The 16,006-nt window shown below is 38.0% G+C and overlaps 1 protein-coding gene across 1 annotated transcript; it reads left to right on the forward strand.

The window, feature by feature from the left end:
* Positions 1 to 11,577: 11,577 nt before the first annotated feature.
* Positions 11,578 to 15,648, forward strand: LOC149149941 (uncharacterized). Its single transcript, XM_089442632.1, has 2 exons — positions 11,578 to 12,534; positions 12,940 to 15,648. The coding sequence occupies exons 1-2, from the start codon at positions 11,578 to 11,580 to the stop codon at positions 15,646 to 15,648; spliced, it is 3,666 nt and encodes a 1,221-aa protein (XP_089298758.1).
* The last annotated feature ends 358 nt before the right edge of the window (positions 15,649 to 16,006 follow it).

A 16,006-nucleotide genomic window follows, 5' to 3' on the forward strand; every position in this document is an offset into this window, starting at 1 on the left:
AACCCCTTAGACATAAAAGAGTACCCTTGAATCAAAAATCACTCTAATACCAAATGTAGGTTTTAAAACTATAAAATTAATTTATGCAAACAAATTCTTCATAAAATAGTAAATATGGAATGAAAAACACACATATAGACATGAACATTTTAACGTGGAAGCTCAAACCGGGAAACTAGGAAGATTTTTTAGTATATTAGTATTTATAGTATTGAAATACAATATATATATCCGATCAAATCCGTAAACCACCATTGCATTTAACATGGATTAGAAAATAACTATAATTCCTTAATTGAAAATATAAAACCATGGGATAAACCACCATGCACACACAAAACCGCTTAAAGTGGAAACTTTGTGATGAAAGACACCAACAATCAATGCAAAAAACTATCCATTTTTTTCTAGGGGTGCTTCCCCAAGCCCCTGTGAAAGCATGCTTCCTCCCTCATGTGAACTCCTATTTCACTTGGCACAATGCATAGTGTGTGTAGGTACCCATGTAAACAATATAGTGCATACCCATCAAAAGAAACAATATTGATGCAAGGATTTGAAACTTTATTTTCTTGGGGTAATCAAATATGACCAAGGCATATCACCATTATGATGAGGTAAACAAGAAGATTATTCTTTACAAAGATTCAATTTTTCTTGAATCTTCCAAGAATGAAAATTTTGTTGAGTGGTAGCATGGTCATCTGGATGGATTCGCTTAGGAAAATATATATCATGAATTTCATTATGAGATTCAACGTATTAAAGGGGGGGATTACTATCTTTGATAAATCTATTGGATATGATTTTGAAACAATACATCCCCTTCATGAAGATTCAATGAATTCATCATATCATTCAAATCCATTGGATGATATAACTAAGAGGTTTGGAAGGTGAGTCTTGAAGGAAATGTACCACCATCTCAATTAATGGAGCAACCTAGTCCATTGAATAATAAAATTTCACCAAAATTGCCCATCAAAAAGCTCAAAAGTGTTCATATCAATGAGGTCAGAAACAAAGGAGTCATAGACTCATATAGACAAGATGGAGGTGATGTAGATCATTTTTATTCAAATGTTGTATATGATATAGATGTTTCATATGATTGTGAATCGAATTTGTCTACTAATTTTAAACCAATTTGAAGAAGATGCTTCAAATGATGAGTGGAAAAAATAAATGTGCAAGTATGATGCTCTCATAAAAAATGGGACATGGAAGTTTATGGAACCTCCATTTGATCCCAATCCAATTGGATGCAAGTGGGTCAATAAGAACAAGTATAAAATAGATGGTTCACTTAAAAAAATAAAGAAGTAGTCAAGGGAAAAGGATTTTCAAAATAAATAAGCTTTTTATTATGAGACATTTCCCTCCATATCAAAATGGGCCACCATCCATACTCTATTTTCCTTGACAACATAGAATTGATAAACATTACATCAAATGGATGTGAAAAATACTTTCTTGAATGGATATTTGAAAGAGAATGTCTTCATGTCTCAGTTGAAAGATTTTTCAATTGTGAAGGGATGCAAATAAAAAATATGTAAACTCATCAAATCCTTATATGGCTTGAAATAAACATTGTGAGATTGCTATGAAAAATTAACTGAGTATCTTCTGAAATTAAATTTCATGAATTTTAAACTTGATGACGCAACTCTATTTGTAAAGAAAGTTTGAAAAACTATCGTATACCTCGTAGTGTATGTAGATGATTTGTTGATGATAGGGATTAATGAAATCCATATTGCATCCATAAATAAAGAGATGAAGAAAGGGTTTCAAATGAAAATTTTTGTAGATATTCACTACTATTTGGGTATTGAAGTGACTCAACATTCTAACTAAATATTCACCTCCCCAAAGAAATACATTGGAAAATTATTGAACAAGTTTAGCTTGATTGACTCAATAACTATTATGCTTGACTCAACCTTGTACATTTCACATGTAACCCCAACAAACTTAATGAGATTTAATTTCTTGAGGTCTCATTGAACATTAGCATAAGAGAATCTACCAACTGAACTAACTATTGAGGCTCCCAAAATTCTCTAAAATAATTACAACCCAAACCTCACAACCTTATGGAATCACTAAAGTGATAAGGATATCAAAGATATAAATAAAATGAGTAGAGAAAGAATCACACTTTGACAAGTGAAAACAATGAACTTTGTATTCCATAAATAAGAACATGTCGTCTTACATTTATTAAATGGGAGAGAGAAAGATGGTATGTACTTTTTCCCATTAATTTAATTTAAATATTAAGTACTTTAGTGTAATTTATTTATGTGAAGTAAATCTAAATCTTAAAAAAATTAACATAAATATTAGTTGCAGTAATATATTTTCTTAATAATATTTTTGAAAAAAACATTATATTTATTTTTCAAATTTTCAATTTTATTTTAATGAAATAATAGAGTGAAAATAATTGTGATTTACTTTTATAAGTTCAACCTTATCATTTTCTACATGTTTAATGAAATCACTTTATAAATTAATGTGTTTAGTTCTCTCATCTTTTACGTATCTAATGAACTCAGATAATATATCAGTAAGTTTAGTGATATTTATCTTATACATATATAATCAAATGGCATTGTACATTCGACAAAAAAATTATATTACAATATTCACAAAACTATAAATATGAACTTCCAAATTGTTATTATGGTAGGGAAAATACATTCTGTTTTGTCTTAATAATCACTAATTTTTAAACGCTTATAAAAAATTTGTAACAACAATATTGGTTTTATATATGTATGAAAAGATTAGTTTAAAAAGTACTTTAAATAAATTTTATTAAATTTAATATTAGTATTAAATATAAAAATAAATAAAAATTGTTTGTTAAGTGATGTGAGTCCTCAGATAACTGGCATGTTTAACCTATAGCTTGAGTAGTTGCAACCTAAGTATTGGAAAATCCATTAGGGAAACATTTAATTCACTTTTCCTTACATGACATTTACTCATGATATTATATTCATATTGTTCTTGATTATGTTTATGTTCTTATCATCAAATAAATGCCAAAACAATAAAGATCACAGCCATAAGAAAATGAACACAATATATACGCTCAAAGTCATGGCAAAACCCACCAAGGGGAAAACCCATAAATAAATTATCTTCTTATAGAATCAAATTCAAAGGAGACTACCAAGACCAAATCCTAAACCAAGCCTACCACCAAGAACCAAGCCAACCAAACTTCCTCCTTCTTCAATGAAAGAGAAGGAATAACCTTTACATATCATAAACAAAATATGCAACACCTTCCTGAAGTTTTCAGACCTGTTGCATGGCTAGAAACCTAGCCCTCTTGCATGTGTGAGTTTCTATAGAGATGATATAGATTTCTGAACATAATAGAATTTGGTTCCTTCTTTGCTAGGCTCTTCTAGCCTTCCTAATACTTTCACATGTCTCCTTCAATTGCAAATCAAACCCAAGAGATGATTGCTTGTTCTCTTTAAATAAGGTTGAAGCTCTTCTTTTTATAGCCTTTCCAATAGGCTCCATTAGCCATCTATAGGTTGACTTCTTCCTCGGTAGCTGACCTGGTCTTTGGATCCTTCTATACACTTACAAATAGAAAATATTTTTCTTTACTTGATACAAATGCCCAAAAGCGTCTTTTACATTATGACAAGGACAAATTGACTCATTCAAACCCTTAGAGACCTAATGAAAAATATTTTGAGCATGAAACCCATGCTTTTACAAAAACATTTTTTCCTTTGGTTCTTACATCATTTTGTTTCTCCATTTGATAGATACATGAGTTAAATGACAACTATGAAGAGTGAAACTAGTTACATTTTCCAACACTCTATCTTAACTAGGGAGGTATTCATAGTTTTCCAACCGGTACAAGGACAACGCTCCCTTTGAAAAGTTCTCATAAGAGGAGTTGGATTGGTAAGACATATGTAAGCATCAACATTATGATCAATAAAAATTATCTATGAGGCCTAATTAGACAAGCTAAACTTCATTTTAAAGCACTATGGTGGGAGGATTTACGTGTGATACAGAACTACCTCTAAGGCACATATCCCATCTGGATGTTCACCGTTATGTCCTTTTAGGACTATTATTATGTTGGATTTCCAAACTTGAGTCCTCAAAGAATATTGATCCTCTCTGACCACTCTTATCTTGGACACTTGTCCTATCCTGAAAGAGTGTCAATACCTTTCCTTTCCTAGATGTTCTATCCTCAAGGAAACCACACATGCTTATCCAATCCTCTACCATTCTATCTCCAAGGCCTTCACATAGACTTACGGATGTTAGTCCTGGTCAAGTGCATGACACATGAAGAAGAGAATGGTTATGTGATATCCAACATCACTCCCTCTCTCCCAAAGAGGATATCCCTATTCTCCTTTTAATCGGAGAATAGATCCATCCTCCTATTTAAGGAGACTCCTTTACACCCTCTCAAATCCAAAGGAGATTCTTGAATTCCTCTTCTAGTTGAGAAGTCATACAATATTTCTGTATTTCTTCCATAAAAGTATAAACTACATGTTCTTGATAACTGAATGGATCCCACTTTCCTTCGCATCTCATTATATTGAACTTTATTCCTTTATGGGTATCATTGAGCCATCTTTCTCCTTAATCTGTGACAGGTTCCAAGTCATCAGTCTTACACATCACATTCATCTTGTTATCATCAATGAAGGCATTATATCAAGCCTTCCCAAACTTCAAGCTAATTATAGCTTCCTCGTGAAAGTGCTCTTCTTTGACCTTCAGTTTATCTTCTCACACTGCTACCTTTAAATCCCAATATGAGTATGTATTTTATAGTTTTCATGTATCATATATTGACTTTCCATCAACATTCTCCATATAATTGAACTTTCTTCAACTGTCATCATGTATTCTTTCAACATCTTTCTAGGTAGAAAAAAAATATGTTCATTAGATAACCAACAAAAATATTAACATCAAACTTACCTCATCATGACAAATTTCTCATCATCAACATCCTCATGGTCCATCTCCACTTGAATCTTCCTCCTTTCATCAGAGTTCCCAGGGATCGAACTTGATTTCCAAGTTACCATTTGCTTTCAGATATTATACTAGATGTTGATCATTAGTAAATATATTCTAGCGAGAAAGTATTATAATTTTAGCCATTCTAGAGTAAGTCAAATTTATCTTCTTAGGCATCATATAACCAAATGAAAGATTCACTATGCATATGACCAACCTTTCTTATAGGATTATATGACCAACCTTTCTTATAGAGTTACTTTAAACATGCATTCTTAATATTTCACACAATCATCTAGGTATTTGTATCCTACAGTGTGATTTCAACTTGACCAAATGCATTCCTTCATTCTTTTCATAGTATTGTTTCCATACAATATGGAATATATACTAATCCTTATCATAATGCCTTTTCCAAGAACCTCCATAATGATGGTTCTTATGGGATCTTCAGAATCCAACTTAGGAAAATGGATTCCTCTAACATAATGTTAAACAATTTATGGATGGAAACATATTCAGAATGGTCCCAATCTTTTAATTCTTAAAAGACTAGATGATTTATTTTAAGCAATTTAAACAAGTAGAATTTAAATATGCTACTATTACATGCTTCTATCTATGATGCCATACTTAGTCAAGATTCTTCTAGAAAATATAATGATGCATGCTTACTCCTTTGAACTTGTTACCATCAATTCCTTCAAGGTCCTTACAGTTCTATCCTTCCATCATGCTCATCACCTCTAAGGAGAAATCATCAAGCACGATAGCTTATTTTCTTCTTTACTCCTTCTCATCTTCCTTTTACATGCAATCTTTAATAGCAAGTACAACCAAGAAAAATATATAAATAGAAGAACATGGAATTTATTTAGTCAATATAGCGTTTCCATGGTTTTATCAGAGGGTAGACTCCTAGGGTTCTCAAGTACAAACCCTAAATTCCTTGATCTTTCCCTAGGAAACATCAACCCTAGGATTTTGATGTCATATCCTAGATTTCATCCAATTCCACCCTCATTAGGTTTTACCAAGTCTTAGATTCTTTTTACAAACCCTAGATGTTAAAATCTATGGTTTCTATGATAGAACACACAAATTAGGGTTATGGTTTTTCTCCTAATTAGGGTTTTCATATCCAATACATATCTAAGGTTTACAATCGCTAGAAACCAAAAATATTCAACAAGGTGAAGACTCTAAACCCTAGATTCTTTTACCATTCAAAACATGCAACAAAAACATAATGCATTGCATACCCTTTATTTATAAAAAAAATATACATACCTTACAAACTGTTGTGTGTACCTTCTGAAGTTTGATTGTTGGTTAGGGCACACATGTTTCCTACGTCAATCTTCCATCTATGGTCAAACCTCCTTCAAAAATCAATGGCCTCTTTCTCTCTATAAGATTATGAAACTCGTTTCCCTAGAAGAAACTTCCAACACCTTATTTATGCCTATTCATCCCTCCCAACAGTTACCACATGAGCTCGACATTTCCTTCATAGATATTTGTACCTCTTGACCTTCTTCTTTAAGAAATCTGCTTCCAATGTTATCATAGATGTGCCTAGAATAGCCTTATTCAACAGATGAGATGCCTGCTTCTATAATCACCTCAGAAACCATGAACTTCTTGCACAGGAGTTTGGACTAGTTCTAGAGGTTCATACTCACTATAACAACTTTCCAAAACTAGGCTAGGATCCTTCTTCCAACTTCAGTCTTTCATTCTAGCACTTATTCACCTTGGAAGACAGGCGGCATGCTTCTTTTAGAAATTCAAACCAACTCTGATCTAAGCATGATACTCTAAGGATTTTGGCCCCCTATTAGGCTTATAACTTCTATAGGTCTACCCTAATTCAGCCATATCTGATCTCCAAAATCATGCACAATCCTCCTTCTTTATCCCTTTTTTCTGTGTTATACTGTGGGAAATGTCGGCCTAGAATGGGTCTCTTTCTTTGTACCTCAGACCTCTTGAAATGAGCTTATCCAACCCTTCTAGATACCTCAGAAATTTTGGAATCCAAGCCTAGGACTGTGACCTTCTAAATAGTTGTTGTAACCACAGATTAGCACCCAAAATAAGTCTTGGCTACTCCTAACATAGTATAAAAGACTGTGCCCTTGTTCTTTGAAGGTTTTCTCCACATAAAGGTGCCCAGTTCAACCCTTTCAAACTTAGCCTTTCTCCTCTTTGTCCTATGGAAATCAAAAACCTTAGAAAGATGCTAAGACATCTTCCTTCCTTACTTGATTTTCTTCCTCGAAGTATGCAATTGCTTCATATTGTCTTCTCAAATGATGTATGAAATTTTGGTGGTTTCTTTGGCCTTCAAGGCATTCAAAAAAATTCTCTTCTTTTTGTCTTTTAGAGAATTGTAAAAACTCTTCCTGTGATCTTCCAGCTGCCCATACTCTTGACCTTAGCTCTGAAACCATGTTGGAAAATCCATAAGGGAAACATTTAATTCACTTTTCCTTACATGACATTCACTGGTGATATTATATTATTATTGTTCATGATTATGTTTATGTTCTTATCATCAAATAAGTGCCAAAACAATAAAGATCACAACCATACAAAAATGAACACAATATATAGGCTCCAAGCTAGGGAAAAACCCATAAAGAACTACTCTTCTTATAGAATCAACTTCAAAGGAGACTTCCAAGACCAAATCTTAGACCGAGGCTACCACCAAGAACCAAGCCAATCAACCTTCCTCCTTCTTCAATGTAAGCGAAGTAGAATAGCCTTTACATTTCATCAACAAATTCTGCAACACCTTCCTGAAGTTTTCAGACCTGTTGCATGACTAGAAACCTAGCCCTCTTGCACTTGTGAGTTGCTACAGAGATAATATAGATTTATGAACAGAATAGAGCTTGACTCCTCCTTCGCTAGGCTCTTCTGACCTTCCCATGACTTTCACATGTCTCCTTCTATTGTAGATTGAACCTAAGATATTATTGCTTGTTCTCTTTAAATAAGGTCGAAGCTCTTCTTTTTATAGCCTTTCCAAAAGGCTCCATATCCCTCTCTAGGCCGATTTCTTCCTAGTTGGTCGACTTGGTCTTGGGAGCATTCTAGACACTTCCAAATAGAAACCATTTTTCTTTTCTTGATACAAATGCCAGAAAGGGTCTTTTATATTATGACAAGGACACTTTGACTCATGTAAACCCTAAGAGACCTAATGACAAATGTTTTGAGCATGAAACCAATGCTTTTACAAAAATAATTTTGTATTTTGTTATTACATCATTTTCTCTCTCCATTTGATAGATACATGAGTCAAATGACAACCATGAAGTTACATTTTCCAACACTAAGGGCATCTAAGTCGTCAAAATCACCCGAGGATTAAAATCAGCGTAGGACACACCAACCATTAGCATGGATGAATTTTTGTCCACAAAGTTTCGAACCGATGACCTAAGTTGTGGCCTGAATAGCCATAACCTAGAGGCATTTAAGCCATCAAAATCACCTGGGGATCGCACCTAGACCAGGTTACACCAACCCTTAGCATCATTAGATCTTCACGCATGAGGTTTTGAAGTGGTGAATTTTTCACCACGGAGTGCCTTAACAGAACACCCTAGATCTTTGCCTACGAGGTTTTGAACCAGTCACATTTTCACCATGGGGTGCCTTAACAAAACACCATGTCATCGCTAGTGAGCTTGATTATGGGGATTTGAACCTTGAATCTTATGAATTTCATGATTTACATAATACTTCATAACATTGTGTTTCTCAACTACACTGCCCTCTTAAGCTACAAATATTTTAAAATTATTATTATAATAAATTATTTATAATTAATAGTGTTTTTTTTATAAATTTCTAAATACAAAAATATATATAAATATCTAAATAATATTTTTTAATAAATAATTAATAAATATATATAAATATCTATGTGATATTTTTTAATAAATAATTAATATTTTATAAAAATAATATAAATGTGATATATATTTAATTGGAAATTATTAAAATATTTATTTAATTAATTTTATTTGTAATAATATATATAAATATGTAAATGGTAGCAGGGAGGTTTCGGCAGCTGGCGCAGAGCCGGATCTAGGCCCGTAGGGCCGAGGATAGGGCCCATCAACAATGGACGGGGTGTAGGCAGCGACAGTCTGTTTCGCACCGGTGAAAGCTAGGTAGGAGATCGGCAGGTGGAGGTTTTTGTATGCCAAGAACAGACACCTGGAGGACACAGCAACTGTAAATCGAGAAGGTAATTTACCTCAGGGGAAAATAGGAATAGGAATTTTCGGACAACGACTCCTCAGCCCTCGACAAGCCGACAACGAACTGCGACCAGCAAAGTAACCATGGTTAATCCAGATGAGGGTATTGACCTAGACCCAGCTATGGAGGATATTCTCTCTGTCTGGGGGAAAGATCCAACTCCTCAGAACGTTGAACGTTACTTTGGAACGGTGGAAGCCCTAGCCTCTCCTCCGTTCTGTTCGGAACCAGAAAGATCGCCCCATACCCTCTCTAATACGGCCAAGGAACTGCAAGGGACGGCAGCAGTGCAACAGGGGGAAAGCTTCAGCATCAGCTTCAAAGATCGAGCAAGGAAAACCCTCAGACAAGCCCGATCAATCCACATTTTGGGAGCAAAGGGAAACTAGGGTTTGCAGGACCGATTCTCTCCGGCGGTCTGGAAGACATAGTTAACCTCGGAGCAAAGCTAGGGCAAAGCCCTGTAGGAGACGCGGGAAGATCTGCAACCATCACAAGGGTTTCAATTGCAAAGAGCAGAAACAGCCCAAAGGAGATTGGGTGGCCGGATCAGGGTTCCGAAGAATACCAGGAACCAAGGGGGGAAGACAGGCGAACAAACCAGGGGTTTCAGGTAATTAATCAATCTCTGTTTGAGTCTTTAAATCTTCCTCCAAATTCTTCGAAGGAGATCTGTCCGGAGTCAAGTCCTTTTCCCCAGATCTCCGGCCCAAGCTCTCATAGAGGGCAGCAGGAGAATGAAGCCCTAAGAGACACATCCAGAGGAACAAAATCCACAGAAGGGCAAAGGAAAAAACAGAGACTGATTAAATCCCAAGGGGTAGAAGGAAATCTGGTGTTGGGAATGGATGTTCAAATTGAAGAAGTGTTGGAGGTAGCAGAAAGCACCCTGGTCGGCAGAGCAAGAGGGAAGAAATTCTCATCCGACTACATCCAATCTTGGGGGAAGCAGAATTGGCAAACGGACCTAATCAGAGATTTTCGGGTTTTGACATTAGCAAAAGGATGGTTCTCGGTCCGTTTCGAAAACAAAGAGGCAGCAGAATGGGTACTGAAGAGGAATTGGTCACTTGGGAACATCCCGGTGCTGTTCAAAAAATGGAGCCCTATGTTCGATGCAGCCCATGAAAAAGCTGATGTTTTCCCGGTGTGGGTAAGAGCGCCAGGGTTTCCATCGTTCCTCTGGGTTGAATCGGTGTTTAAGGCGATCGGGAACAGGCTGGGTACTTACTTGGAGGCAGACATGTCATTCCAGGAAACACACAACAGGGCAATGGCTCGGATTTTGGTAAGCCTTAATCCAAGCGGAGGATTGGCAGAGAAGATCAACCTTCAATACAAGGAATATGTATTTGAACAAATCCTGGATTATGAATACTTGTCGTTCCGTTGCCACAGATGCCACGAGTATGGGCACTTGGCTAAGGAATGTCCCTTAGGAAGACGGTGGAGGAGGTTCCAGAGAACGAGGGAGAGGCCGGAAAAGAACAATAGGCGCCCCCAGGTTCAAAAAAACAAGGAGATATCAGTAGCTCAGGAAGATGAAACAATGGATGTAGACCCGCAGCAGGGGAGCCAAGAACAGAGAGCAGACCTTCAGGTACCTCCGAAGGAATCGACAGAAGACGGACCGGGCCTAGGGGAAGCAAAGGAGATCGCAGACGAGGTTCCACCGAGCTCAACTCCAAGCCCAGCCGAGGATCCAAAGGGTATGATCTTGAATCCAAAACATTCTTCTCTTCCTAACATTGAAAATAAAGACGAATGCTTGGATGAATGTTTAGCTGCTGATCCGCTCAATAATACTTCCCCTTCTGAAATAAATGTTATAAATGTAAAGATGGACGATGGCAAATTGGAAAATTGTATTGAAAGCTTATCAGCCGCTATACCCTCCCTAGATCTGAATTGTGACGGGTGTTGCCTTGAATCCTCCTCTCAGGCCCAGCAACCTCTATGCCCCTATAACCTCCGCTCCCTGGTAAACAAACCTGTTTCTATGTCTTCTGTGGGGGGCATCGATCCATCCTCATCCCAGAGCCAGCCCGGGAAAAAAAGGGGTAGAAAATCCAGGCTCTCTGTGGCCCAAGTCCAGGCTATTTTCGATGTGGCAGATGGGAAGCAACAATCTATCACAGGGGCACTTAGAGCAGTGCAAAGCCCCGCTTCTGCCTTAAAATGATCATAACCTCATGGAACTGTAGGGGTTTAGCCAGCAAACCCAAAAAACTGGCTCTTAGGGAGTTAGTTATGAACTCTAAGGCGGATGTTCTCCTTCTTCAGGAGACACTGGGGAAAGGGGAGGACATTGAATCAATGCTAAATGCACTTCTACCAGGATGGAAATTTACAGCCATGGATTCTGATGGCCACTCAGGAGGTTTGGCTGTAGGATTCAGAGAAGGTAGAATTAAGATCTGGAATCAATGGGGAATGAAGCAGGTGATGGGGATAGAGTGTCAGTCTACAGATTTCGATTTTCCTTTAACTATCCTAAATATTTATGGGCCGTGTCAAGGAAGGATACCTTTCTGGAACGGTTTGATGGAGAACTCGCTTGTGAAGAATAATTACATGGTGATGGGAGGAGATCTAAACTTCTCTTTAGGAAGAGCGGAAGCCTGGGGCCCAGCTGCAAGAGAGGACCCGCAATCTGATTTCTTTCTGAACCTATTAGCCTCAAACAATCTCATAGAAGCAAACCTCATCAAGCTGAAACCAACTTGGAGGAACAGAAGAGTAGGAGAAGCTAGGGTGGCGAAGAGATTAGACCGCTTCTTAATCAATGAGGCTTTATCTGCTGTGATTCCTTTATTCAGACAATGGGTAGAAGAAGGGGGTCCTTCGGATCACTTCCCGATATATCTTGAGCTCTCCAAAGTCCCCCCTAAACCTCCTGCCCCTTTCAAATTCAATGCCTCCTGGCTTCAAGAAGAATCCTACAATAAACTTTTCAAAGAAATATGGATACATCCTGCCAGAGGATCTCAAGAGAATAAAGGATTTTTATTCATGGAAAATCTCAAAAGATTGAAAAAGGCAACAATCTTATGGGCAAAGGACAGAAAATCAAAGCAGACTGAGGACTTATCCAGGATAAACGAGGAACTCCAAAAGCTTGAAAGCATAGAGGCGGATGGCTATGCGACACAAGAATCTAAGGAGAAAATCGTAGCCCTGGAGAAGCACAAGAATCAAATCCTGCTGGCAAAGGAGGAAGAATGGAGACTCAAGAGTAGAGCAATTTGGCTCAAAGCAGGGGATGATAACACAAGCTTCTTCCATAACTATGCAAAAGGGAGGAAGAGTGCCAATACTATTTGGCACTTAAAGAACGAAGAAGGAAGGGAGGCTAAGACTTTTGAAGCTCTTTCATCCCTTGGGGTGAATCACTTCCAATCCTTATTCAAAGACAATGGTGAGATCACCATTGCGGAAGTCATCCAAACAGCGCAATGTTTCCATAGATATGTGGAGGAGGAAGAAGCGGACCACCTAATGGATCCTGTCACGAAGGAGGAGGTGGAAAGTGTTATTAAATCTATGGCAAAAGAGAAAAGTCCCGGACCGGATGGTTGGTCAGTAGAGCTATTCCTACACTTTTTTGAGCAGATAGGAGAAGAAATCACAGAAGTAGTAGAGGAGTCAAGAACGAAGGGAGAAATTTACAGTCCTTTCAATGCAACCTTCATAGCTCTCATTCCAAAAAAGGAAGCTCCGGAATCTTTCGAGGACTTCAGACCTATCTCCTTATGCAACAGTATTTATAAAATAATCGCAAAAGTGATAGCTCTCAGGATCAAACCAATTCTATCAAGGCATATCTCACCTGAACAATTTGGGTTCCTGAACGGAAGACAAATTCATGAAGCAATTGGTGTGGCTCAGGAGGTCCTTCATAGTGTTAAGGTGAAAAATAAGAAGGGAGCAGTAATCAAAATTGACTTATCAAAAGCCTATGACAGGATAAACTGGACATATATACGCCTGCTCCTAACGCATCTTGGTTTCAAAGTGGACTTCATCAGATGGATCATGGGGTGTATCACAGATGTTAGCTATGCAATACTCATCAATGGAGCTGCCACCCCTTTCTTCAAAGGACAGAGAGGGTTGAGGCAAGGCTGCCCTCTGTCCCCTTTGTTATTTCTCTTAGTGGCTGAAGGTCTAAGCCAGCTGATTCAAAAAAGCAAAAGGGAAGGTAAGATAAAAGGTATAGAGGCAGCAGTAAATTTGTTCATATCTCACCTTCTCTTTGTAGATGATATTCTGGTTTTTACTAATGGTTCCTCAAATGAACTTAAGGAGTTAAAAAATATCTTTGAACTCTTTTTGAAAGCTACCAGAATGCAGATCAACCCCAGGAAATCCCAAATCATAGAGGAAGGACTAAACAGACAAGAAAAGGAGCAGTTCAGCTCTTATTTTCCATATGAAATGTGCAACATGGTTTCCCCGTTTAAGTATCTGGGTTTCTGGTTGAAGCCAAATGATTATAGGAAGGAGGACTGGTCTTGGCTAATTGCAAAGATTGAAGCAAGAATCAGCCACTGGAGTTTCAAATGGCTTTCCAGAGCAGGGAGATTGACCCTAATAAAATCTGTGTTACTAGCCATCCCAGTTTACTGGGCAGCTTTAACATGGGTCCCAAAAGGAGTATTGGAGAAAATTAGGAGAATCTGCAGTAGATTTTTGTGGGCAGGATCAAAAGAAAACATGGTTCTCCCTTGGGTTGCCTGGGAGAAAGTGGCGAGACCAAAAGACTGGGGCGGTTGGGGGATAAAAAGCCTGCCTGACTTCAGACTTTCATTGGCAGCCAAATCAGGGTGGCGACTTATTAAGATGGAAAACCTCTGGACAAGAATGGTAAAAAGAAAATATATAGATCCAACTCCTCTGGAAGAATGGATCAGGAACCCAGTCAAGATCCAAAAGAATGTTTCTGCAATTTGGAAAGCAACATTGGAGTCTTTTAAGGTGATCGAGCAAGGATTAGCATGGAAGATTGGGAATGGTGAAAAGGTAAAGATCGGGAAGGATCCCTGGGTTGGCTGTAATGGAAACTATGCCCTCTCCCCTGGCCTGGTACAGCAGTTAGAAGAAAAAGGTCTCCTTTTCCTAAGCCAAGTGGAGAAACCAGGCTCTTCATCCATCTGGGGACAAGCTTGGAAGAATGGAGAAGACTTGGAGTTGGAGCAAAGATGGTGGAACGAATGGAGAGTTTTTACCCAGGAACTCTTCAGATCCAATGTTAGGCTGAGCGACAGACAGGATGAGTTAATTTGGGCACATGCAGACTCCGGGGATTATGCTCCAAAGAGTGGCTATAATTTCCTTATGTCAAGGAAAGGATGGGGAGATCCGGAGTGGTGGTCGAAACAGCTATGGAAACTTAAGAGCCCTCCAAAGTCAAAAATCCTTTTCTGGTGCATTTTAAAAAGCAAAATTCCAACTTGGGACATTCTGCAGACCAGATTCATGCACGGGCCTGGGAGATGCACTTTATGCAAATCAGAAGCAGAATCCATAAACCACCTTTTTCTAAAGTGCCCAGAATCTCTTAAGATATGGGGCGAGGCAGGAAATATTCTGAACAAAAAGCTTGAATGGGAAGGTAACAATGTGCAAGAAGCTTGGCAGAAGTGGTGGCACTCACATCCAAATGGGAATCTGTGCAACCTTCCTCTAATCATCAGCTGGGGAGTTTGGATAGCCAGGAACAGGAGCATCTTCCAGGACAAGGAAACCCCCGTAGCTATCACAGCAATTCAGAGCATTGCCATCTTTTCCAGTATACCTGAACCTAAGGAAGTCCACTCCCAAAGAAATGCCCCAGAAGTGCAGATAACAGAAGGAATCCCTTGGGCTTTCTTCGACGGTGCATCTCAAAACAATAAAGCAGGAGCAGGCCTAGTCATCCAAGAAAACCCAACTCACATCCTAAAAGCTTCTGTGGGCCTAGGAACAGGCTCAAATAACTTTGCAGAACTGCTTGCCCTAAAACTCCTTATATGCTGGCTCATTCAAAGGCACACCCTCACAATTCAAATCTTTGGGGATTCCCAAAATGTGATCAGATGGGTAAATGGTCAAAGTACTTGCAGCAATCAAGTCTTAAAACAAATCCTGGGAGAAGTTCAGAGACTTAAATCATTTTTTAACAGTTTCTCTCTATGTCACATTTTCAGGGAAAGGAATGACACAGCGGATAAGCTTTCTAAAGACGGTCTACAGCAGGATTTGGGCAGCTGGAAAATTGTAGAAGATGATCAAGGCCAAATCAGAAGGACCGATCAGCCGCCTTATAATCAATTTTTCTGATACTCTGGCAGAATTTTTTGTCCCATTCTCTTTTCAAAAATTTTGTTCTCATATGCAAACACAAAACTCTTTCAGCTACGGCAATACGGCTTATTATAAACTCTCTGTACTGGTGACGGGTTGTTTTCCTCTATGTTGAGGAGACCCGGTTTTGCTGGTAAATCTTTTTGATCAGTCCATAGTTATTGTTTAAGATTATCGGCTTAAAGGAACCTCAGTTCAGGGCATATCAGAGACAGTTTCAGCACATTAAAGGAAACTGGTCACAGGCATAAGGCAGCAAATTTTGTAAATCAGACATGATAGTCACACAGGATGATAAGTGATGCATCAGCATATGCAATGTAAACTTTTTATA

The sequence above is a fragment of the Pinus tabuliformis genome, chromosome 9 (genome assembly GCF_031772625.1).
Source record: "Pinus tabuliformis cultivar Carrire ecotype Pingquan chromosome 9, CPIR1, whole genome shotgun sequence".
Lineage (NCBI taxonomy): Eukaryota > Viridiplantae > Streptophyta > Pinopsida > Pinales > Pinaceae > Pinus > Pinus tabuliformis.

Bases quoted from the DNA above. Each gene is read 5' to 3' on its own strand.
- LOC149149941 (XM_089442632.1), top strand. From the start codon at position 11,578: ATGAACTCTAAGGCGGATGTTCTCCTTCTTCAGGAGACACTGGGGAAA. The intron at 12,535-12,939 runs GCAAAGGAGGAA...TTTTTTGAGCAG, and splicing joins ACAAGAATCAAATCCTGCTG to ATAGGAGAAGAAATCACAGA.